The 24,307-nt window shown below is 38.4% G+C and overlaps 1 protein-coding gene across 1 annotated transcript in view; it reads right to left on the bottom strand.

The window, feature by feature from the left end:
- PIEZO2 (piezo type mechanosensitive ion channel component 2) overlaps positions 1-24,307 on the bottom strand; it is a 316,185-nt gene that overhangs the window by 105,121 nt on the left and 186,757 nt on the right. The window contains exons 6-8 of the mRNA XM_074893340.1: positions 20,847-21,057; positions 17,673-17,886; positions 528-690 (exon numbers count right to left, since the gene is read on the bottom strand). Coding sequence (XP_074749441.1) covers positions 528-690; positions 17,673-17,886; positions 20,847-21,057 — 588 coding nt within the window. The remainder of the gene's footprint in view (positions 1-527; positions 691-17,672; positions 17,887-20,846; positions 21,058-24,307) is intronic.

Here is a 24,307-nt window from a genome sequence, read left to right as displayed (position 1 = left end):
AAACAAGAAGTAAAAATTTACTTTTTGCCTCCTTTTTCTCTTGTTCTTAAATGAAAGCTAGGATTTTCACTCAGGTGCAGAGATTCAGGAGGAAAAGTTTTAACAAACTTTTTCTCAAAGTCTGATAAAATTGCAAATCTCCATCTTGTCTTACAGTGTCCTGTGCCAGCCTGTATCCTACTTCAGTTCTGCTAGACAAGCCCCACGTTTGCCTTTCATTCAATAGCATCTACACTACTTCATATCGATAATGGCTTTCCAAATCAGAGCAAGCATTATGCTCTGCCATTCTATTCTTTACATAAATAGAACCACTGCTTTTAAGATTAATATCCATGTAGCCCCTGCAAGATCAAACTCTTGAAAACACTTATCAAAAAGAACAAAGTCAAGATACCAGCTTGAACTTGCTGTCTATTTCTCTTAACTTTTCTGAATGTTTGCACCTCTGTTAGAAAATATCTGGATTGGCCAATCTCACAGGCATTAGTCATTAGTGCTAAAAAAGAGAAGGAGTTTACCCTTACGATGGGCTCCTGTAGCCAGAGACGGATAAGAGTTGCGAGGGTGTAGTACATCACCAGTAATAAGATTGGATTAGCATGGTGATACCAATGTAATTCTTGATTTTTGATGATCATCCAAGTGCTTGAGCAGTTTGTCTGAGTAAGAGAAGTGACACCGAACAACCTGCGGATATAAAAAAACCCAACTAACCAAGTTAGAGAATAAACACCAAATCTTAACAATGTTTAAAAATACTTTTTTTTTCAGTAATTTCCACTTACCTATAATAGCAATTGCTCTGTTCAAAAATAGCATTTGCCATCTTATCTAAAATGCAGTGAATATTTTCATTCCACGTATTTAGTGAAAAGGAATGGATTTTGCACTTGGGTTTCGACATAAAAAATGGGAGTATAATATTATTACATCTACCATGTCCAATGTGAAAACTTTAAATGACCTGCTCCCTGTAGGCCCAGAGCTACAGAAAAAGGGGAGAGAAAATCTGGCTGCAAGACCATTTGGCAAATCACAGCAACATGACATTTCAGAGTGATTTAGTAAACTGACATACAACACCATTCCACTCATTCTGCCAGGACAGAGCTGTAAAGTACATCTCCTCGGCACATTGGATAGCTTACTGATTTTTTTTTTTAAAAAAGCTACTACTATTAATAAATTGGTATCTAATTATGCAAATACTTATAAATATACAGGGCTCCACTAAATTCATAGTTGTGAACAGAGAAGGAAAATATTCAGAAAGGCAATCGTTCTGGATGATGAAATCATTGAGAAAATAAGAAGAAAAAAATTAATTCCATTATTAGTATTATTGTAGTTGCACTATTAATATCAATGACATGAGATATTTGACTACTTCTGGAAAAACTGGGATCTCACAATATTTCTATCTAGTAAGAAACTTATGTTGGAAAAAAGGAAAAAAAAATCCCTAACATTTTAAACTTAAGACAAGATGTTAGATGCTTTATAGGTGTGTTAGATGCTGAAACAAAACTTGCAGGAAATCATAATTAATCTGGTTCTTTCCTTGTAAAATATTTTGCAAAGTTCCAAAGCTAGGCATAGAGTCACCAGTAGCATATGTCAGTATTCACTATAAACAGTTTTGTTCTATTAACAAAGCTTTTTCTTTCACAATGTGTATGAGAGTTTTCAATTTGCACAAGAAATTTGATTCTTGTGATTTGATTCTAAGAGATGTTTAAGGAGAACTATTTCTTGATACAACAAAAAAATCCCAAACTGTCATTACTGAAAGAGTAAAACAAATACATTAAAACCAAAGTTTTTCTGCTGGGGGATTTAATCATAAATAGTAAATGTCTAAAAGATTACTTCTTCGTTTACCTAGTAAGATCCAACATGAAAGGGTAAATGAATACAAAGAATGATATTGAACAGAGATGTGCTGCCTGACATCTGCCCTTTGGATGCTGTAAAGTGAAAAGAATATAAAAAGGGAGGGGTTATACCTGTTCATTCACTGGGGGTTTGTGGCATGGGTATAATACCATTAACTGCCAGAACTAGAGCTCTATAGCATTTTATTAAGCAATTTATCAGCACTCACTTCTCATTCTGATTGTCAACATGAGCCAAAGGCTATAAACTTTAAGACTTCTCAGAGCTTTTGGGTGGATCCAAGGTTGGAAAAGAAAAAAAAAAAAAAAGATCCTGCATACAAAATAAATTGTTGTAACTTAAAGGAGCTGACAGAGCTGTGTTTGGAGTTGACCCAGATTCAAACTTCCGTAGCATCCAAGCACATTCAGGGCTGGTGTTACGGTTTGGCTCCATCTGACCAAAATTCACATTGGATTTTATTCTGTTCATATTTCTATCAGCATAGGGGAACATCTTGTTTTGTCTGCTTTCCTCTCTGCCAATGGACTTGTAATTTTTGCCCATCGATTATCAGGGTTGTTGAGTTCCTATTAGTTTCATCTGCTGCCTCTGTTTTACAACACATCTCTCTATCTTTGGTTCATTTTAAGCTTTTCTATGTAAGCACAGTATGAATCACCCTATTTCAGTTTCATAAACGTATCAGAATCAGAGTGAAGTTCAGTTCTTACTGAAGTAAGAAGTCTTTCCATTGACAGTGAGTGAGGAGTATTTCCTACAGAAACGAGGGAATGTTCCTGAAGGTCTCTGGACCCTTCTGCCAAGCAGGCATGACCTTCGTATCACATATTCCAGTCCAATAGTATGTTTTATAATATACCATAACCATAAAGTCTCAAAAACTTGTGTTTCACTTTTATCTTCACTGAAAAAAAATCCACATAATCCTACCAGTTAGGAAATTTTATTGTGTTTCCGTTAAATTCTCATTCTCTTATTTTCATTTGCTTGCTTCAAGTTATCTGTACATTATACTATTGGATTTATTCTGCTCTCTTCTGGTTCTGCATTCACCAAATATACATAAGTTACAATACATCTCTTCACTTCTAGTTGCCACCTGACCAGCAATGTATTCATTTAACCCATTTCACTTTGTCTCATAAATCATAAATCTAGAGGAACTGCTCCTCATTTCTGAATTCTCCTTGGGTTTTGAGACTTGTTAGTCACAAAGGTTCTCAACACAACATTCCCCATCTATCATTCAAAATACACTGACATCTTGGGAATGCTGATTCTGTCTGTTCTGGACTGCAATAAGGCTACAAGTTGCTACTCATTCAATATTTATGCTTCATCATTATCTTCAATGCAAACTGCTGGTGCGGAACATTTTTCAGAGATACAGAGTCATCTTCTCTCATTCAAAGCTTTTAAATACACAGGAATGACTGCCATAAAACGTATAAGCATTTACAGTAAGCAACATATATTAGGACATTATTCAGTTTTGCATACTTCATTCCACAAAGATTTTACATTCAGTATTGACCACGATCAGCTATATTTGTGCCCAACTCTGATCTTAGTGTGACTTCATCTTAATCAACATACATATATACCATCAATAAAGCTCGAATGAGTTCTAAGTGGGGGAAGCCAGCTGCCAAACAAGACAAGTTATGCATGCCTGGATACAGAAGAAAAACAAAACAAATACTGAGAGACTATTTACTAATGGAAATACTTTGCTTTTCAAAAGACTGCATGTAACATCAAAAACAACTGGAAGTTTACAAGATATAATAGATTAATCCTTCTATTCTTTCAAAGAAACAAAATTTGTGCTTTTCAAAGTCCTCTTCAATATTCTGAAAAATGCATTTCATTAAAAAAAAAAAGTATATCAGAAATCATTTGGAAAATTTTAGAAATTATAAAGGGCCAAGAGTAACTTGAATGTCCAACTGAGGAATGCTGTGAAATAACACAGTGAAAAATAGTTCTTAAAATAAAGGTAGTATCTTTTTGTCCACTTCCTACTCTGTAAGCTTGTTTTCCCAGCAAAGCTTCCTACTGTATCTGTGAATCATCCTTGTGACAGATGTACTTTCATCTTCTGTGACTCTCTGACAAAGCTCTATGCTGTGACCATAAAAAGCCCCCACGTTTTGTATTAGTCTAGCATGCAAATTCAGAAAAGCAATTTCAACTTTAATTGAAAACAGAAAACCAAATTCCTTTTGCACCCACAGATATTTGACCTAAGGAGCTTCTGAAGTACCCACATTTGATTACTGCATTATGTACATTGCTAAAACTTCTCCAGCATGCATTATTTAATTATTACATTAATATAAGAATTGGCATTAGTAATCAGTCATGGCATTAAACATGAACAAAAATGGTTACATAAACAAAAATAATAAATATATGTCTCTTACAGAATTATCAAACACAGTAATTACAGATCTGTTAGGTCTGTGATTTTTGCCTCGAATAAAAATGATCTGGAACATTTTTCTTTGTAAAAATGTATTTGTCAGTTCAGATCCTGCCGTGTACTGATGTTTTAGGAGTTGATTTCAGACCAGGATTTGCCTCATAATTTCCAAGGCCAGGAAGGGAAGTAATAATTCTGACTTCCTGCACAATGTAGGACACGCAATAATTCTTGTATTGAACAAATAACTTGTGGTTGAATTACAGTTTATAGTTTAGAAATGCATCCAATCTTGATTTCAATTGATAGCAAATCTTCTACTGCCTTATTTTCTACCACATTTAGTTTCTATAGTAGTTTTGTCTAGATGAGATTTCCAGTTGCTCCATCTTCCTACAACTCTCTGTTCTACTTTACATACTATTTTTCACTACACAACAGAGCAGGAGTCACTTTCCTATATCTTCTCTGAGCTTGCATGAAGATTACAGTTTGAAGAAAATGTCTGCATTAAGCCACTTCAGGAGCTGCATTTCCTGATTTAGTATTTACGATTACAGGAATCTTTTGCTGGGGCCAGTAAATATTAGATGGTTATTCACAGAAATGGCATCAGAGACTTCCGTTGTGCTGGGTTGGATTTGGGGAATCCATCTTTGTAAAACTTCTCTCAATTTGTGTTGGATTTTATGAACTGTCTGCATCATTATTTCATCTGGATATCTTCTCTTGAATATTTATTTCACTCTTCTCACATGGAAGGAGAGGGGAGTGGTGCCTGCAAGTCTGGGGTAGGAGAATGGAATATCAAGATTGACTGACATTTGAATAGCTGAGCCCTAAAATGGAGATTCTAGAAGTGGCCAAACAAGAGAAGAAAAAGGAAAAGGGAAGAGTAAGAGAGGGAGAGTAGGGGAGAGGAGAGAGCAGATAAAGAAACAACAGAGAGAAATTCCACAACAGTAAATCCCCAGAAATGGGGAAAAAAATTAGCCTTTTTGGGTGGGGCAGGGGGACAGCAGGTGGTGGTTGTTGTTATAGAAATACTCTTTTTCTTGGCGAAAGAGGGATGACATACAGGGAGAAAAGGTAAAACTTCATGTTTCACCGGCCAAACCCTGAAGACTGAGATGCAGAAAGAAGAGTACTTGACATACTGAAAGGGCTATGTCCCAAACTCTAAGCATTGCTTGAGGAGTGAACCTTTTATTCAAACATTGACTTAAAGGAGGTACATGCTCTTGTCAAATTTGAAAATGTCCTGGGGAAAAGAGGGAGGAAGGAGTGGAAGGAATTAAAAAATAAATTATCATATAGAAAATATCATTCCTACACAGCCCTCCTAAAAGTTAGGAGTCCCCTGTTCACACAAGCCATCCTGTTGAGTTTTCTGTACTTGGATGGCAGCTACACACAAGTTATGATCCATAAAATTATATCTGTAATGTCTCTTCCAAGGGAATCCTGTGAGCACGCCACTCCTTCCAGTACATCATTTGGCTATATGCCCAGAGAAATACATACCACTGGAAAGGGCTCAGCCAGTCCCGTGGTACCTCCAGGCCCATCCATGCCTTCCAGAAGGTTGTTACTCCAGCTACAGGCTGGGAATTCAGACCACACTGGAGCTAATGCTCCAGGGTATGCTGAACTGACACAACGTTTTTACAGAAATAGCAGAACACAGAGGGAGGAAAGAGGTGGGAAAGTTGGCTGAAATGCATTAGAGCATCCCAGAGAATTAGGGTTAAGATGAGCAGGAGGCATTTGTTTTCACATGGCTTTTTAAAGGGAAAAAAGAATGAATGGGAAAATTGGCATTTGTCTTTCCAAGCCACGTTATTTATGAGATTCCACAGAGAAGGAGCTGATCCTTCATGCCTTCTCCTCAGCTCAGCGGGACAACTGTGTAGGGAGATACTGCACACACAAACCTCAGTCCACAGCTGGACTACAGTTATTAAATTTATCCATTTCGAGTGATACAAGCTTTAAAAAGCGTTGCAAGTATTTTTAGTGCTTAAAAGCCCTAGACCCTGCTTTGGTTCAGACTTGGATAACTCAGAACTGGCTAACTGGAACTGTGCCATATTAACAATAACACAAAAATTTGATTGTTTGGGTTGAGAAGTATTATGATAAATTTCAGCTTAACAGTTAATAACTTTTTTGGAAATATCTGAAAACGTAGACTAAGACTGGAAGTGTTTTCCTTCGGAGTGTTGCTATCACAACGCTATAATACAGCATACACACTGTGCATACAGGCTTGGTGGGTAAGTAGATCATTCTAACTTTTGTTTTAATGTCATCATATTTCTGTAGCTCTTTAGCAGATGTCTATGTACTCTTTTTCTACCAAGCCTTGGTTTCCATAGCTTCTATTGGATCAAAGCTTTTCTGGCAATGACAAAACCAGCCCTGGTATATCTCCCAACCTCTTCTGAACATCAGTGACTTTTCTTGTAAAGGAAAACTAATTTCAAACACACATCTATTGCAGGAGAAACCTCATGAAAAAATATGTAATTTAAAACTTGTGTGCTAATATCATTTGTATAATGAGGACAGAGAGAAATTGTGAGCCATTAATCCAGGAAGCTGTAGAGGAGAAAGGATAGCTTTAAAGGCTGTGAATTATATAAAAGCTTGCAAAAAGTGTAAATACGACACAAATCTTAATTCAGGGAGAACCAAACGACCATATAAGTAGCCACAATAAAATCACTTTGCTCTCAAGTGAATTAACAACTTTAAAAGAGGATGTTAAATAGTATCTGCTCTATAACCTTTTTTTTTTTAAAAAAAAGTAATCAGATAATGGAATTTTCTCTGAGACTATGTGACTGGAAGCTGTTAAGGACTGGACATCCATTAAAAATGACCAAACTTCAGACATTCAAATACTTCATATATCTGAAATAAAGCAGCTGCCCTGAGGGGAATTTAAGTCTGAACATAAAGATTTGTGAGTTATATACCACTTTTCATCCAATAATCAAGCTTTGTACTGACTTTCTATTCCAAAAGCTCATAGTATGCTTTCATTGTCTTAGAGGCAATAATTCTTCACTGTTATCACTAATAGTAGATGTGGGTCTATTAATATCATGTTTACTGTGACAAAACCCATCTTCAAAAGCCTCACATGAAGATGATTTATCCTATCAGTGGGTTGCCTCTTTGGATTCCCAAACTGTTTCATTACCCATGACACAGCTCAGCTGTGCCCTGAGTTTCTGGTGAGCATTCATACTGGTGTTGCTCTTTTCAGTGCATAAATGAGCTAGAAAAGCAGCAATGTTGCTGTAGCCTTTGGGGGTCTTTGCTGGGACTTCCAGAGGTGATAATCTGATACAGAAAGGTGCTGAAGCAGTGACTCCAGCATCTTTTCATCCCAGTCAGACAGCTGACCATCTGGCAGAGGGAGGACCACCAGACAGGATGGCAAAAAGAAGGTGAAATGGGGATAAAGCTGCAGAAGAAATTGCTTTAGGGCCCCTGCCTGATACCTTAGCTAGAGTGTCTCCTTCCACACAGTCCTTCCTCACCAGGACCAGCAGTGTCACTGCGCTGATAGCAGCAGCCTGGCTCACTTGTTAGGTAGAGAAATAGGTAGATAGTTGTTCCGTCACTAAAATAAAACTACTGTAAATGCGGCAGGTTTTTTTTCAAACAGTTTCAGATACAAACCAGAGGAAACTCAGGGAGCATGGAGGCTGCAGGACCTGAGGCAGCACTGCTGGGATGAGACGATGGAGAAATAAAAGTCACCCCGGTGGAGGAGGCTGGCTGGCACCAGGCACAGTGGTTTCCCAAACACTCCCCTTCCTCATGTACACGCCCGATCCCTGTAACTGTACAGGGAAACAAAAAGCAACTCATACTGAACAGCACTCCAAGGGGAAGGATGCCACTCAAATCATGCCAACAAAACTAAAAATTTTTAATGTTTAGTTGCATTTTCTTCTCAGAGATGAAAGTAATGAGAAAACAGGTCCAGGTTTCTAAGGAGCTATGTGGAAAGCGGAAGAGGGAAAACTGAAGATATGTTCAGAAACATGCATGGGCAAGAAGGCTTCCCCTTGCCAGAGGGTGAGCTTGGACACCTCAGCACACAGCAGGAGGCACAGCTTAACGACATCTTTCCGCGCCAATTAGTAACTGAGGTTATTGGTTTTTCAAAGTGAGTTGGCAGAGCTGCTGAAAGGAAAGGAGCCAACAGAAAGTCTCACCTCAGAAAGTCTCACACAAGCAGAGCAGGGGATGTGAAAGGAGGACAGCCTGCTCCCAACACTCAAGCAGGTAGCGCAGCCCATAGATGGCCTTGTTGTCCTAAACTCAGGTGCTGGGAGAAAGACGGATGCCATTACGCAGCTAGGCCACTCAGTGTAACGCTTCAGCAGAAATAATTTAGGGAAAGGAGACCATGCTCAAAAATCCCCAGTGAACATCAGCATTTAGCGGGGTGGTGCTAGAACATGGGGTGGACCAGAACATGCAAGTGACCCACACAACAACTAACCATACAACTGCCTGCCAGCTTAAGAGATTTACTGTTACTTCTTAGAATAAAAGATGCAGAAGAACAGAAATTGATTTAAGGTGTAGCTTCATACTCATTTTAACTTTGAGGTAACTTGGTCTGTGATCTAGGAGCCTAAGGACACAGACTGCAGCCAAAAACTTCGGGTTTTACTCCAAGCTCTGGCTACCCGGGGTGGGGGGCAGTATGCAATTCATCTAACTTTTCTTTTAGGGAATTTTTCCACCTCTGAAAGGGAATGATGATACTTTTCAGTCACACTGGGACAATCTGCTAAGTTCAGTGATGCATGCAGAGGATAAAGAGATTTTCCACTTACTCAGCTGGTGGTGAAATGGATTGGAACAAAAGCAAGAGTGATTGATACCTAAATTAAGAGATTCTACAGTAGAAAATATAAGCAAATAAGATATTATTTTTTAGCAGAGAATGCACTAAAGCAGAAATGCAAGTTATGATTCCCATTTGTTTTTAAACAGAAAAAGAAAATAAAATAGCAGGATATGGGAAAGGAGATAATGGGATAATGAACAATAAGGCTTGGGAAATGTGGGGAAAATGCCTAATTAGCTAATTTCAAAACCAAAGCTGTATAACATAGCTGATTTTAAATCAGCTATAAACCGTACCTGATTGGCTCAGTTTTTATCAGTATGTTCCCAAATTCAGCTAAATGAATATAAACAGAAGATTAAGCACATCTACTCTGAGTGTTTATAGAGAAACTGATGGAGACTGCCTCTCATGCAGACAAGGACTAACTCCCTGGTGTGTGCTTGACTGAGGTTAGTCAGGGCTGCCTTTTGTACTACCTCTGAGGAATGTGGGATGACTCCTTTGTCAATGTTTATATATTGAGCTGAAAACACAAAGAGCTACATAAGTGCTAAATATTTATCATCACAATTTCTGGGCATGCCAAAGTATGAAAATAAAGGCTGCCGAGCAGACCTCAGAAAAACAGTAAAAACAAGCTTGTAATACCAAGAGAAGTTTGCTAATTATAATCCACATCTCCTAATACCAAAAAAGCAATAGCTATCTGAATCCGGTAGGAGGAAAGCGGGTGATGTCTGTCCATCCCTTCTCTGTCCCTTTTTTCAGACAGTTGCTCAAAGATCATAGCATGCAGATCTGTGTTCTTTAAATGATATGAGAAGAAAATTAAAGGGTCACTTCTTCACAGTCATCCTCTGCATGTCCACACAGCCTATGATGGTCATGAGTCTGTATTCAAGTGTCAGCATAGGAACCAGATACAGGCAAGCAGACGCACGGTGGGAGGAGGGGGAGGTGGAATGATCCAGCTCTCCCTGACCATGAGCAGAGCTGCTGTTAGTGGAGAGGTGTGCTGGTGCCACACCAGTCAGATGGGTTAGTGGATGCAAAAGTGGGAAGGGTCTGTTACAAGAGCAATTGCACACCCATTTCAAATCAGAATACAACAGCACTCATAAAATCTTTGTCATGTCCCTCTGTCCCTCTCATCCTGACATTACAACACATCCCAAGAAGGAGGCACCTTTGGCTGTTCTTACAGTAACACACGGCTATTTGAGGGCAGGAGACAGCAAGGAAGTGGCAATTCGCCAACATTATGTCATGCGATGGTGACTGATTTTTATGTTTGCAGCTTACGCTCAGTTTCCGGACACAGCACACAAGTTGTTGGAAGCGCCAAGGCACCCCTCTCCCCACTAACGAGAACCACCTGTGGCCAGGGCCAGCCCCACCAGGCTGCCAGAGAGCTCACCAGTCGCAGGCTCGCTGCTGTAGCAAAACACGGCTCGGAAACTGGTCTTTCCCGCGTGCAGAGACCTCTTGTTTTTAAAAGGTCTTAGCATGTCTCTTGGTTTAAATCCCTTTCAAGTCCAGGAGAAGATAGAGGGATGTAAATACCTGTGGTGCAATGCCAGCAATGTGAATAAAGCTGTGCCTGCTTCTGCCAAGGCTAAATTTGGCAGTTCGTGCAGGGCAGCAGTTATGATGAATGCTGACAGCTCTGCTGCAGGGATGGAGAGCCACCACCGTGCAGACTGCCAGGGAGACTGGGAAGGGCTGCTCTGCCAGAGAAATCACTGCAGTTTACTTACTAGTTCATCTGTTGTGTTTTTTTCAGAAAGTTTCAAATTTGCTGTAAATCCTGGCACAAACAAGAATTTGCCGATTTTAAAGAACTGCAGTATATAGCAAAAAGAGATGAGTATTAACAATCATGTAAAGACCAGCAAGGGCTACAAATTCTCCCTAGTAAAGCTGGGTAAGTTTGCACTGACTTCCCTGTTGTCACCACTGGACTTCCACCAAAACCTGAGCTAACCATTTTAAATCAATGTTGAGTACAACTCTCCTATAAAGTGAGAGGAGCATCGACATTTATGACATGTCCGCTGATGAGTGAATCTCCAAGGAATCCCTCTGAATAAGCGTTGAAAGAGTTGAATTCATTTTGGATGGATCTCCGAATGCCCATGTGGCAGGCACTAAGCTGGAAATCTCACAAGAGAGAGTAGTTTTGCAACGCTTCCAAGGCTTTCTTTCTACAACTGACTGGGAACTCCACCACTGCTTCTCCTATCGCATTTGGATATTCCAGACAGTGCTATCAGAATGGCCTAAACCACAAAACTCAAAACAGTCAAAGTTATATTAATCTTTTTCAGTCTCGTAAAAAGTTGAATTTGTAATGAAATTCTGAGCGGGGTTCACTAAATAGGACTCTTTCTTTGTCGGTCATCTTGAGCAGTTGCTGATATAAACCACACCAGCTTGTTCCAGTGAAGTAAGACACTAAAAGGGAACTAAAGAATATAAGAATTTGTTAAGAACCACTAGACCTTCCTCTTCCGAAGGAGAAACAAATGTAATGGAGAAGGTTAGAAGACTTGCTATGAATTTTCCAGTATTCCTTGGTTCACCTATTTTTTCAACTCTTCCGCCATCCTGTCATGAATTCTGGTAACTGTCTGCTCACCAGCCACAGCTATAGGCATGAACTTTTTTAGACACCAGATATACATTAATTAGGTAGTTAATAAAAAATGAAGACTGCCCAGACTCTGATGGTTCAGGTGATAGCAAATGGACTGTTTACTGTGTAGTAAAGAAGCATTTCCTAGTATAATATTGAGAAACTTACTTTGTACGGTGCACAAAATCGTGGGACAAAACAACTTTTGCAGAATCATGCAATTCAGAAGAGCACTTAGAATGACAGAATCATAGAACAGCCCAAGTTGGAAGGGTACTCAAAAGATCATTTCCTACAATCTTTCATGGGAAATGAAGCCCAGATGAGTCCACCTGCCCTGGACTATCTCTCAGTTTAGAAAGAGATTATGATAATAGCAAGGATGATTACTGTCTTTTGTCAACAGGAGTCTGAACTTGCATTTCTAAGCTGTTAACAGAATAATTCACTTACTTTGCAAAATAATTTAAAAAAAGATAATGAAGCTGAACATAAAGTTCTAAGAAAGCACATAAGCTAAAGCCTTCTAAGTAGAATTAAAAGTCTCCTAAGATGTGGTACATTATACAGCTAATATGAAACTCAGCTGCAAAACTTCCATAAGAATAAGGTCATTTAGCTAACTTCTCTTCCTCTGCAAAGGAGAAATCCTGGCTCTCAAACCTAATCTGGTCATCATGACAAACGTGGTGGCTAGTCTGGCATGGTTTGGAGCATGATCTGCGACTATGAAGTGTGCTTTTGCTGATAGAGGGTGATGGAAACAGAAAGGCAGTGGAGTGTCTTTATATGTCATGTATCCAGGGGTCCCTGCCCTGGCAGTGGGTGCTCCAGTACCGTGGTAAGTGGCTAAAAAAATCAGGCAAAAGGCATGAAAGCTGTTGCAGCCAAAGGGCTCACTATAAGATACATAAATGAACTTCAAATACTCCGTCTTGTCAAACACTGGCTTATGACCAGATTACAAGTCAACTCCAAAAACCTCTGAAATTCATATAGGGGTAAGGCTATTCTGCCTCTCAGAGGTGATCCACCTTTGAGACAGGTGCTAAAGATGGTCTGCAGCAAGGACTAACAATGGCTGTAGCTCAGGTGAAACATGTTTCCCCATTCTTGGCTACAGTGGAGCAACAAAAGCAGCGGGAGATCAGTGCCTTGCCCCGGAGAGAGGCAAGACACTGCCAACAAGGAATCGATCAGCTACATCTTGCTATTTTGGCAGTATTTGCTCTCCTGCTGAGATTTTATTAGCATGCTTAGACTCTAATTTAGAGAAAAAAATTATTGCTGGATGTCCCACCCTGATCTGACAACTCCAGGAATATTTTTGAGACTGTGCTTAAGCGTTTGTTCATTTATTACCCTGGATAAACAGAACATTTGGGCTACAAATTCTGAATCTAGATCAAAGCTTTCAGGGAGGTTCAAATGGAGGATTTTGGGCTGGACTCATCTCAGATAGATCTGAAAACAAACTGGATATTCTGAATCTACAATCTGTAGCAAATATCAATATCACACTCCCTCCAAAAATGAGTCATTTAAGCAAGCTTATTACTAATCACTCTAGAACCTATTTAAAAAGTCCTGCTTAAGGAGATTTATAGGCATCTTTCAGATGAGAATTTCCTGTTGAAAAGACAGCCTTAGATTAGACTTCCCCACTCAGATTGTAACAAAACAATCAATCAGTTCTGTAATTCCAAATTCCCATTCTCTTAAAGGAGATGTGAAATAACATACCAGTGTGAAGTGGATGACACTCCCTGGACTCCTAGGTTTGCCTCACTTTATAAAGCTGATGCCTTCCCATAGATTAAACCATTTGTATTTAAACCATTTTGAACATTACTTGTCTGAAAACTACAAGCAATACAAGGCAGACCTAAAACTCTAAGAAAGCACATAGGTTTTCATTTACATTGGATTACTGGATCTTTAAATGAATATGCTTATAGGCACAGTTTTGGACAGGAATAACTTTACTGACTCAGGATAAACCTCATACCACTGCACTGATCCTATTTCTTCATGTTGGCAAGGCCTTATCGTTGCCCCAATTACATCCTTTTGCCAAAATAAACAACATCAGGAAGAAAGGAGGCAGCAATCTGAAAAATGGCAAACATATTCTTGCGTATTTTTTCAGGCTGTGGCACTGTGTACATAATTTCTAAAATCATTTTAGCTCATTGACTTGTTTTTGTTAACTCAGGTGAAAAGAATTTTATGGCAGAAATATGTTATTTTTTGAATTTTGCTTTAAATGGTTACTTCTTGCTATTGTTTTCCCATCTCTGTAAATTACCAATTTTGCAATATGGCAACAAGTGAACACAAAAGATACCTATTTTAAATGAAGTTATAAATGAGTGTGGACATTTTATTTGAAAGATCAGTTGGTAATTAACCAGTGCTAATTTATGAAACTACATAACTCCTAAATGAAGGGTAGATTCAGCCTTATTTACACTGGTCCTCCTGCACCATTTAGGACCATGCTTTCCAAAGCAGTTAGAGCACTGCCTTGAACAACTGCTGCTCACTTCTCCACTGTGGGCTGGTCTAGAGAAGAAAAGCTGTTAGTGGCAGAGGCAGCTTCATGCAAGTTCTGCCACTGGCATGCCTACCCCTGACACATCAGCTATACTTCAGACTCTTCAGTACCCTATACATTTTTTCAGTCTGCAGATCCTAGTGCACAATGGATGGCATTTCACAACAGTAGATCTGAAACTTTGTAGACGATCAATCCCTTCAAGTTTGCTAACAGCACTGTGGCAAATACACAGGGCTACGTTATCACAATATTCTATTTTGGGGGGAAGTACTTTGCTTGCAGAGTCCCACAGGGTTTCAGAGAAAAATATGTAAATTCACCAGATTTCAGACTATCCCTTCCAAGAAAACTGCTTCTGGTGACACCATTCAGTCACTTCTTACAATCACAAGTGCTGAATTTTGAGTTAAGCATTCTTAAAAGGAAGGAGCAGCACAAGGATGATGCAAATCTTAGCTGAAAGATACTGTTACTTGAGAACTTTCCAGCTTGTTTGTGTATAGTTTAACTTCATTTAGTCTGAAATCAATCAATACAGTGGCATGCTGAATGCATTACTATTCAGAGACAACACATTTTTTACTGATCAGAAACAACTTGTACATTTCTTGTCAACTAGAGAAATCAAGTCCAGAAATATCAATGTTAGCAGCTTTTAAAAATACCATCCTTATGCTCTACAGAGAGAAATAATATCCCCCAGCAGCCCAACAGAGGTAGTTTTCACATCTGCCCTTGCATGTGAGGAGAGCTTAACCTGGGGATCGAGCCCTCAAAACTTTACAGAGAAATAAAAGAAATAAAAGCCCTTCTTATGTTTCAGCTCCCCTTCATATATGGATAAAGGTCAGTTTGTAATATCACTAAAGCTAACACATGCAAATACATGTACTTGCTGGATTTTTTTTTTCATACAGTGAGTTTACTGCAACTAAGGAGAGTTCACACAACTGAGTAGGTATGACGATGATCTGCTGTTCTCCTCTTGCAAAAAGACATTAAACAGCATATTCTGGGTGAGAACAGCAGAGAAGAATTTGGGGAATCAAATTATTTTCTCAGCATATAAATTACTCATGCAAGCCACCCACTAGTATTAATGGGAATTCTGCATATTTAGCTCTGCTTGAAACCAAAATGGTACATAAAATAGCAAGGTATCAAATTTCTTCTAGGATGAAAAATGCTAAAATATTTTTGCTGCACCATTGAAGTTCACGTGTCTCTCATTTTCCTCCTCTAGCCACTGCTTATATACCAGTCCAATTCCAATCATTAAAAATCATATTAGTGACTTTTCCTCACAGATTTGCACTTCCAACCACTGATAACACCTGTCTTGATGCTCTTCAAACACATTTCCCTGAAAGTTGATCAAAGTAAATCCAGAGTAGAAAGAACTCTGATTAAAGAAACAAGGAAGATATATTTACTGCACCTTCTGTTGAGTTGTCATCAGTGTTTTGTATATTCAAAAATAATTTCCTATGTAATTTAGACCATCGGTCCCTCACATGACATCACGTGTAAAAGGCAGAGTACCCAACAGTACCAGTTCAGGAGAAAGTCTGCAAGAAGGTAACATCATTTTCTGCTTACAAAACTCCAAATTCAACACTGGGACTTTTTTAAATCCAAAATCTGAAGGTGCTTTTACTTTCTGCAATGAGGCAGAAGCAACTTACTTGCAATCAGATTTTTTTCATCTCAGAAATTAGTGACTAAGTGGCATATTTGCACTGAGTGAAATTTTATCATAAAATGTAGAATTACATTATTTACAAAAAATAACTAAATGCAGAAAATAAGCTTGAGACTATATTAATTGAAAATTAAAGAAAATAAAAATATGATTTAAAATTAATAAGAAAATATTAAAAAGAAAAAAGGGACTTTTACAAATGATGTATATGAAGAGAGTTTCATGTGTTCTCGAAAAAATGGTATGAAACACATACTTCCTTGCTATTGGTGTCTAGTGATAAACACTGTGAGATTATATCCTCATAGCCAGCCAAATAGTTGAGATTTTTGAAGCCATGTTTTCTATTTGTTCTTAATATACGGAGAAAGTAATATAAGGTTTTACAGAAGTTGTGAGCATTTTAGCTATTTGTTACTAGAAACCAACCATTCTCCTATGCTGACCTCTAGGTGGCACAAAAGAACCTAAACTAAGCAGATATTTTCCTATTTTTCAGGTGTTACCCCCCCAATCAGCCTCCTCAAGTCAGCACTTCCAACATCACAAAACATACATCTATTAACCCGTACTAAATAAAATGTAAAAATAAATATTAAAGTAACAGCTACAGTAGCTAGGCAGCTCATTTTTTACTGTTTTTAATGGTGCATTGAGATATAAATAATTAATTGACTCTCCATGGTACATCTAATATCCTTTCACCTTCAACTTATAATACTTAAAAGGAACAATAGGCTTACCAGAAATAAGGTTAAGGTTTACATTTAGTTTAATGTAAGGATTACTACAGCACTAAAAATACATACCATAAAAACCAATTTGTAATCATAATCCATCAGGGGGAAAAAAAAAAGTAGTAATGAGTAAAATACATCCATTACTTCATCTTATTTTAGATTACAGTATGTAAAAAATTAAAGGGTCAGTAAAATCACATCCAATCAATATTTACTGCAGCATTAAATAGAAAGGCTGCTTTTGACTTAAGTGATGTAGCCGTTGGTATGAACATAGGACCGGCATGTTCTGTGTGACCAGAGAGAATTTTTATATTAACAGTCTAATATTATGCATGGCATGCGAAGTACCACAGCAGCCCTCATTCTCTGCACACAAGGATGGCACCACACATGCAACATGCATTTTGCCCCAGTTAAGACACTATGACATTAGACCCCAGAGCATTTCTTTTCCTTTACATGCACATGCAAAAAATGTGCATGTGTACACTGCCCTTGCATCAATACTGCCACCTATTTCCTTTATCTCCTATCTTAGCCAAATCATTCACACTCATATCTGAGGATCACTCTGACCAAAATCAAAATCACCTTCCCCTTCTAAGCTGTCCCAGCTCTCTGCATACAATTGCCCAGGTGGGACTTTCACCACTCTATCATTCAAAACCATTCAGGCTGAAATGCTTCGACTCTTCCAATTCTGAACATGAAGTTATGCATAACATTTGTCAAAGCATTATGTGGAATAGCATTTGCATCAACATGTGATAAGAGAGCACTGCATCATGTGCCCACAACTAAACATGAAAGGAGTATCTCTCACCTGGCATAGAAATCTTTTGGTGGTACAACCTCCTGAAAGAACTGTAGCTGGTACAAATAAAGTCCAATCAAGTGCCCCGCACTGAATATAGCCATTAATACACACAGACAGCTGAATATCAGCGGATCGAATGCTTGGCAACAGGACCACCATGTGCACAGGCCCAAAAATACAAAGAAATACACAGCTGAAGTCAAAGATGGCACCATCATACCTGTAAAAATAAAAACATGGTGGGTTGGAAAAGTGTGGGAAATATCAGCATTTGTTAAACCTTAAGTCTGACAAGAAGTGTATTAAACAATTTAAACCAATTAGCGTTTATGCTAATTATTACAATTACAATTAGATCTTAAGACTACTATTAACTTTGAGACTAGAAGAGATTCTTCTTTTTGTTCAATTCACTTATGTCATACCTTAGCACTTAGTACACAACCACTCTCCAGACATTCTCCTGAGATGAAATCTTCTCTTTGTAAAGATGTTTCACAAAGCATAGAGAAAAACAGAATCATGGCTGCAAGGACAGCCAGTAGTGCCCGAGAACACCAGTGTATTAGACTTCAAAATTAATTTTAAGTACAAGATGCTAAAATGGCATAATGGATGAATAGCGAAAAGCCTTCTCATATAAATCTTCAGATATCTTAAGTTATTAAAACAAACAAAAAACCCCACCCTAATGCATATACTGAAAATAAGAGATCTAGATAAAATCTAGAAAATATTCACTAAATGTTTTATTTTATTTATATGTAATTTATTTATTTATATGTAATTTACATATGACAAAGATGCTGCTGTCTTACATATATATATTGGTTTTGCTCTTGCACATGTAGCAGAGTATTTCACTTGTGAAAATGTCTAACTGGTGAAGCAGACCCAATACTCTGCAGGTAGCCTACAAAAAATAAGTGAGGAAGCAGGAAAGACATACATGTCTAAGAGTGGCAACCATGAGAAAATGACATGAGAGAGCTTACATCCAGCACAGCAGTTCAGTGGAGTCTCTAAAGTAACAGTACTGAAGTTTACAGGGAAACCTGTCTCTATTTATTTTTGATTTTTTTTTACTAGGGCATGTCTAGGAGCCACCTTCCTCAGGAGAGACCTGCAGGTTCCTGGTGGCCCGCAGCTCCGGTACACCTGCTGGCCCTGCAGCTGGGCCAGTCACTCTGGCAGGAGGACTTGCACCTTGTCAGGTGCCAGCTTGTCATGTTTTTTGGGGGCAGCGCTCCAGGGGTTGGTCCCCCATTGGGTTGAGTCCAGGTGCTGTAAAGCCTCTTATCCACAGTCATTTTGCTTGAGCTTCACCATCACATCTTTCGCATTGTATTTTAGACCAAGTCTTTAGCCTAGGGTTCTCTGTCTCTGCTCTGTCTCTGCTCTGTCTCTGGTGGCTTTTCCATAGGCTCACAGATTTAAAAGCATGACAGGACCACAGGGATCATCTATTCTGAGTGCCTTCATGATGGGGGCTGTAAAACTTTACCCAGCAATTTCTGCCTCAAGCGTGTAACTATTTCCTTTCTTCTTTCAAAGAGATACTTTGTCTTTATTTAATACTTCAGGAGAAGGAAAATCCACTATATCCATAAATATGTTGTTTATTATGGACAATTACTCTGGCTGTGAAAAATTCAAAATTTATTTCTGGTCTGAAAATAGCCTAGGTTTACCACTTAACTATTGGCTCGTATTATAACTTCTACTAGATGAGACGTCTGTTAAAAAAATGGAGGCACTTTGTACCTTTGTCAGTACTTTAAGGTTGTAGTCAAATCACCATTCATCATTTTTTTTTTTTTTTCCTTGGCATGGTAAGTAAGGAAGTATTTAACTAATTAAGCTCTAGGTTTCTCTCTGGAATACAGACTTCCCAGACCTCAAGTCCTTTTTGTAACTCTCCTCCAAACACCTCCCAGCTCTCAGTGTGTGTTGGAGTCCTGCAGACAAGCTGCCTGTCACCACTCAGAAGAAATTGCCCCCTGCCACTGCTGCATGGTCCTTCTGCTTCATCCTCCCTGGGTGATGTTCAACCGTGCAACTTCAGAATGGTAACAGGCTTTTTTTTTTTTTTTTAATGGCATCTCTCTTCCTGGATGTCAGGTGCCATGGCAATCCACATAACCTATTTTTATCCCTTTTTAGATTTATTACTTTGCATTTGGCTACATGTAAGGCTGTCAGATAACCTTACCTTACTGAAAGAACCTGCCTTACTAAAAGGGACACACCTGACCAGTCCTTGTCATTCAATATCAAATATCAATATCAGAATAGGTTTTTAGACATTGGAATGGGCTGCTCAGGGAGGTGGTGGAGTCCCCATCCCTGGAGGTGTTTAAGAGTTGGGTTGACACAGCACTGAGGAATATGGTGTAGTTGAGAACGGTCAGTGTTAGGTTAATGATTGGACTGGATGATCTACAAGGTCTTTTCCAAACTAGATGATTCTATGATTTTTTGTACTATTGTTTTATACTTCATATACTAGTATACTTACATGTTAAGTATACACTTATACTTTATATGTAAGGACTCCATTCAAACATGTGAGCAGGCAGATAAATGCCAATTTACAATTGCATGATCTAATTGTGAATTCATTAATTACATTAATTAATTCTGGCTGTAGATGGTTATGTGGTACTAAATCACATGCCTTATAAAAACATTGTCTATATCATATCAAAACAGCTATTTTACCAACCACATCGAAAACCAACATGAAGTCTGCTTATCACTCTTTTTACACACTAAATGGCTGGCCTATTAATCTTTTTAATTTTTTTTTCTTTTTTTTAAAGGTTATGTGAATACAATTCTGTTTTACACTTGGAAGTGACAGAACCAAAGCTAGAATTCACATTATAATATATATAATATATAGTCATTTAGCATATACAACCATTCACCATTTAGTTATAACAGCAACTGTGAGAGTTGTATATGGAATGTTAGAGCTACACAGTATTAGTACAAATAAATTAAGCAACTCAGCATATTCCAGTGCCTGCCAAAAAGTTAATTTAAATAAAATCAGCAGCAATTTCTTTTCCCTTAAAAATTTCCATTGTTATTCCCGCAGGTGCCAAAGCGCTGAAAACTCATTTGTTAAACACATAATCTAATGGACTCTGGAGGAAATTTTTCAAATGCACCAACCTGCTGAACCAAGTAAAATCGTAACAACAACTTTTCCAGTGGTGATTATCATGTTGCCAATAAACTCCCTCAGTTTGGATGCTAGGGAGGCAATTCTACGTAGCAGTTTTAATTTCATCGTTTCCTCAAATTCTGCTTCACCACAGTCTTCATCATCCAGATCTTCTTCATACATCAAAGCGTCATCTGGCTCTAACTTTTCCCTTACAGCCTAAAGGAGGAGAGGGGAAAGAAAAAGAGAATGCAAAAGAGAGAGACAGGGATGCAGAGGAATTTGAAATTAAAAACCACGCATATATTATTTAACAATGCAGTCTTCTTATAATCTTTGACTATGTGCAAGTAACAAGACAGTTAAGATGTACTAAAGCTAGAGTTGTACGCTGATGGCTCACACTTCGTATCTGCCTCAAGAAAAAAGGATGTTAAGGGTTGTCTCTGAGAAAGACTGCAGTCGTACTACATGTGCACAACAGGCTGCTTGTTCATTTTTATATTAAATTTGTTCTGGTTTGCTCGGCATTCTTTCCATCTTGCTATCTATCTATCTATCTGTTAAACACTTCTTTGGCTCAGTGGCTTCAGGTATAAACTCCAGCCACTAAGCACAACCTTCCTGGTTGATGTGCCTCAATAAATCTAAAGTTTCAAACCTTCCCCCATGAACCCTTTATCAGACTTTAAATGCAAAACCTAGAATGGGGCAAGTAGGAGTGATCTGAGACAGGGCAACAAGGGCTGAAATAAATGGACAGACAGCTCATTGGTGGCTGAAGGACAGTTTGCGAGAGGAAAAATACACTAAACAGAGGCTCTGGGAGAGAATGAGAAATGGTGAGATCGGCTGATGGTGAAAGAAAAGGAGAAAAAGTGAGGAAGAGAGAAGTAGTGAAAGCTTGAGTGATCTGCAACAATTTAGCAGGGAAATGAGACCAGTGGCTTAGAACTACACAATGGAAAAAGGAAAAGAAGGAAATGTGTAAAGGCCCCTCATGCTTGAGCAGTTTGTTAGGATTTGGCAATGGCCTTCACCATCAAGTCTCCATCGTATCTTGGAGACCAGATGATATACACACTATTGAGTGATGCAGACTAAATCATCAACCCACGGTGAGCATCTGCAGGATTAGCAAGAGGCCCACCCAAAGATAAAATTTATGGAAAAATTAGTCATTCACAGACATGTAGGGGCATATTTAAAAAAAAAAAAAAAAAAAAAAGCAGTAGTTTTGAGCCAGGTTCTCACTTGTTGTAATACAGCATAGCTTCTTTGGCACTAATCTGAACTTGTATTAGCTAACGTTAGTTCTGGCCAAGCAGTATCTCTGTGTGTGAAAGTAAGAAAGAGAGACTATTGGTATTTTTAATCAGAATAGCAGTTTTATATTTATTGGTGACCTTTGGCAGCAAAAAATTCCACACCAACAGATAAGATTGCAGTAGGAACAGCTGAACTCTCAGCCTACTTAACCAAATTCTTCAGTACCGTTTTGTTATGTGGATTCCCAAAGGAACAAAATTCCCTGTGGACTCCTTCATTTCACTTCTAAGCTTGGTGCCAACTTTCTCCTCTTACTTTGGAGCATTAATAATGTTGTGAATGCCCAGAAAAAGCCTGCTTATTCTCAAGAGTATCTATTTACAATGAAATACATATTAAATATGATAGGGTTGATCTGGGAAATCTACCTTTCTCTTGTACATATCCAGCTATTTCACTAGCTATACCCATTATAAATGGAGTACACTAGCATTTCAATTGCTTTCTTATTGTTACCATATACTTATACAGCTCTCAACATATGAACTATTAGATCCTTAATGCAAAATAGTGGAGAGGAGATGGCAGCCCAAACATGCAATCATCACATTTTGAGCCATGCAGCACAAAGAGGCATTCTGTCTGTTCATCACTGCTGATCATATCTGAGCTTCTATCTAAACAGGAGCTAATTAAATATTCAGAAACAATGCTGACAGTTGGCTGAACACTATGCTCTTACTTCTGCCACAGCTGTTTCTGTGAGAAAGCCATACAAAGGGCAAAAGTTATGATAATTTCTGCTTGTGCTGTAGTTACTAGATGAACCTGCTCCTCATCTAGTCCTTCTGGGCCCAATCCTGCTCCTCCTGAACCGGCTCTAGTGCTCTGCACCTTGAGATTAATATGACAAATGAACAGTGAAAACTTCAGTAGTGTTCATATCCCAAACGAAGGAAGGAGTGAGACTGGTGGACATTTAAAGGTTATGAAATGGCATCCCTACTATACATGGGTCTGTGTGGAGACCCCTGTTTCCTCAGCTAGTGCTTTTCATTTGCTGAAGACAATATGCATTAAAATGTGCAATTACATGCAAAAGTGTATAGGAACAGTTTCAAAATAAATAAGTTATTCCATGAGAGACTGTCAGGACTCATATCTCTATGAATATCGCAAATCTACATTGAAAATGAAGACAGGATTCATACATTCATTACAGCTTAAGCTGAATGGGAGTGCTGTCTAAAATGCTTAATTATACATATGCAGGAACAGGAAATAAAAGTCTGAAGAGTCACAAAAGAAAATAATAAAATGTTATCCATGAAGAAGCAGAAAATGTTCTTGAGGGAAAAATGAAAAAATTTAAATATTTTTAAGTATAAATTGGAAAAAAATACACAATAACTTCAAACAATGAAATAAAAAAGGGGACACAAAAGTAAGAAAACCACATAAAACCAGCCCATTAGAGGTGGGACTCAATATCCTTTTCTGTCTCTCCCCACTGCCTGCCTCCCTCACCCCAGGTGACAAATGCCCAATTTCACATCTTGATCTCCTCAAAACAAGTCTTTGGATTTTTCTATCATGATAACTAGGACCATGATTTTTTTAACATGACCAGGCTAATCACTCTTGCTTCACTGATCTGAGGGACCTTTAGGCTACATTTTGTCTTGAGAGTTCAGTATTAATAATCTTGTACTGATACGTATGACACAGCATGCCCAGGGAGAAGCACTAGGAAAGAGTATATTTCACTGGACCAGGATACAGCTGAGAAGGAGATGATGGTCCAAAATTTAAGCATAGTTAAAAGCTTGCAAGTTGATGAGTTACCAAAGTTAACTTTCCTTGTATTTCCATTTTTATTTAGATATGAACATATGAATTCCAAGTTGTACAAAAGATTTAGGACCGCACAAACACTCACAGGAAATTCAGAGCAACCTACTTCTGTTGTTACTGAGGTCATCAGCTGTTGGAAAGAAAACGTCAACTTTCTGAACCTCGGCAAATACCAAAATGATTTCTCACATTTTCCTTCTAAAACTACAAAGGTCTGTTTGGAGTTGGGGTTCTTCAAATGCTCTCCTCAGTTTATGACAAGGTATCAAGTGGGAAAACCTGATCATCAACAACAACCATAATCTGCAGTCCTGGATGTTTTTCCAGAACAGATGCACACCATTTT

The sequence above is a fragment of the Strix uralensis genome, chromosome 1 (genome assembly GCF_047716275.1).
Source record: "Strix uralensis isolate ZFMK-TIS-50842 chromosome 1, bStrUra1, whole genome shotgun sequence".
NCBI classification, from domain to species: domain Eukaryota; kingdom Metazoa; phylum Chordata; class Aves; order Strigiformes; family Strigidae; genus Strix; species Strix uralensis.
Note: the sequence above shows the minus strand (reverse complement) of the source record. Positions and strands in the feature narration are given on the sequence as shown.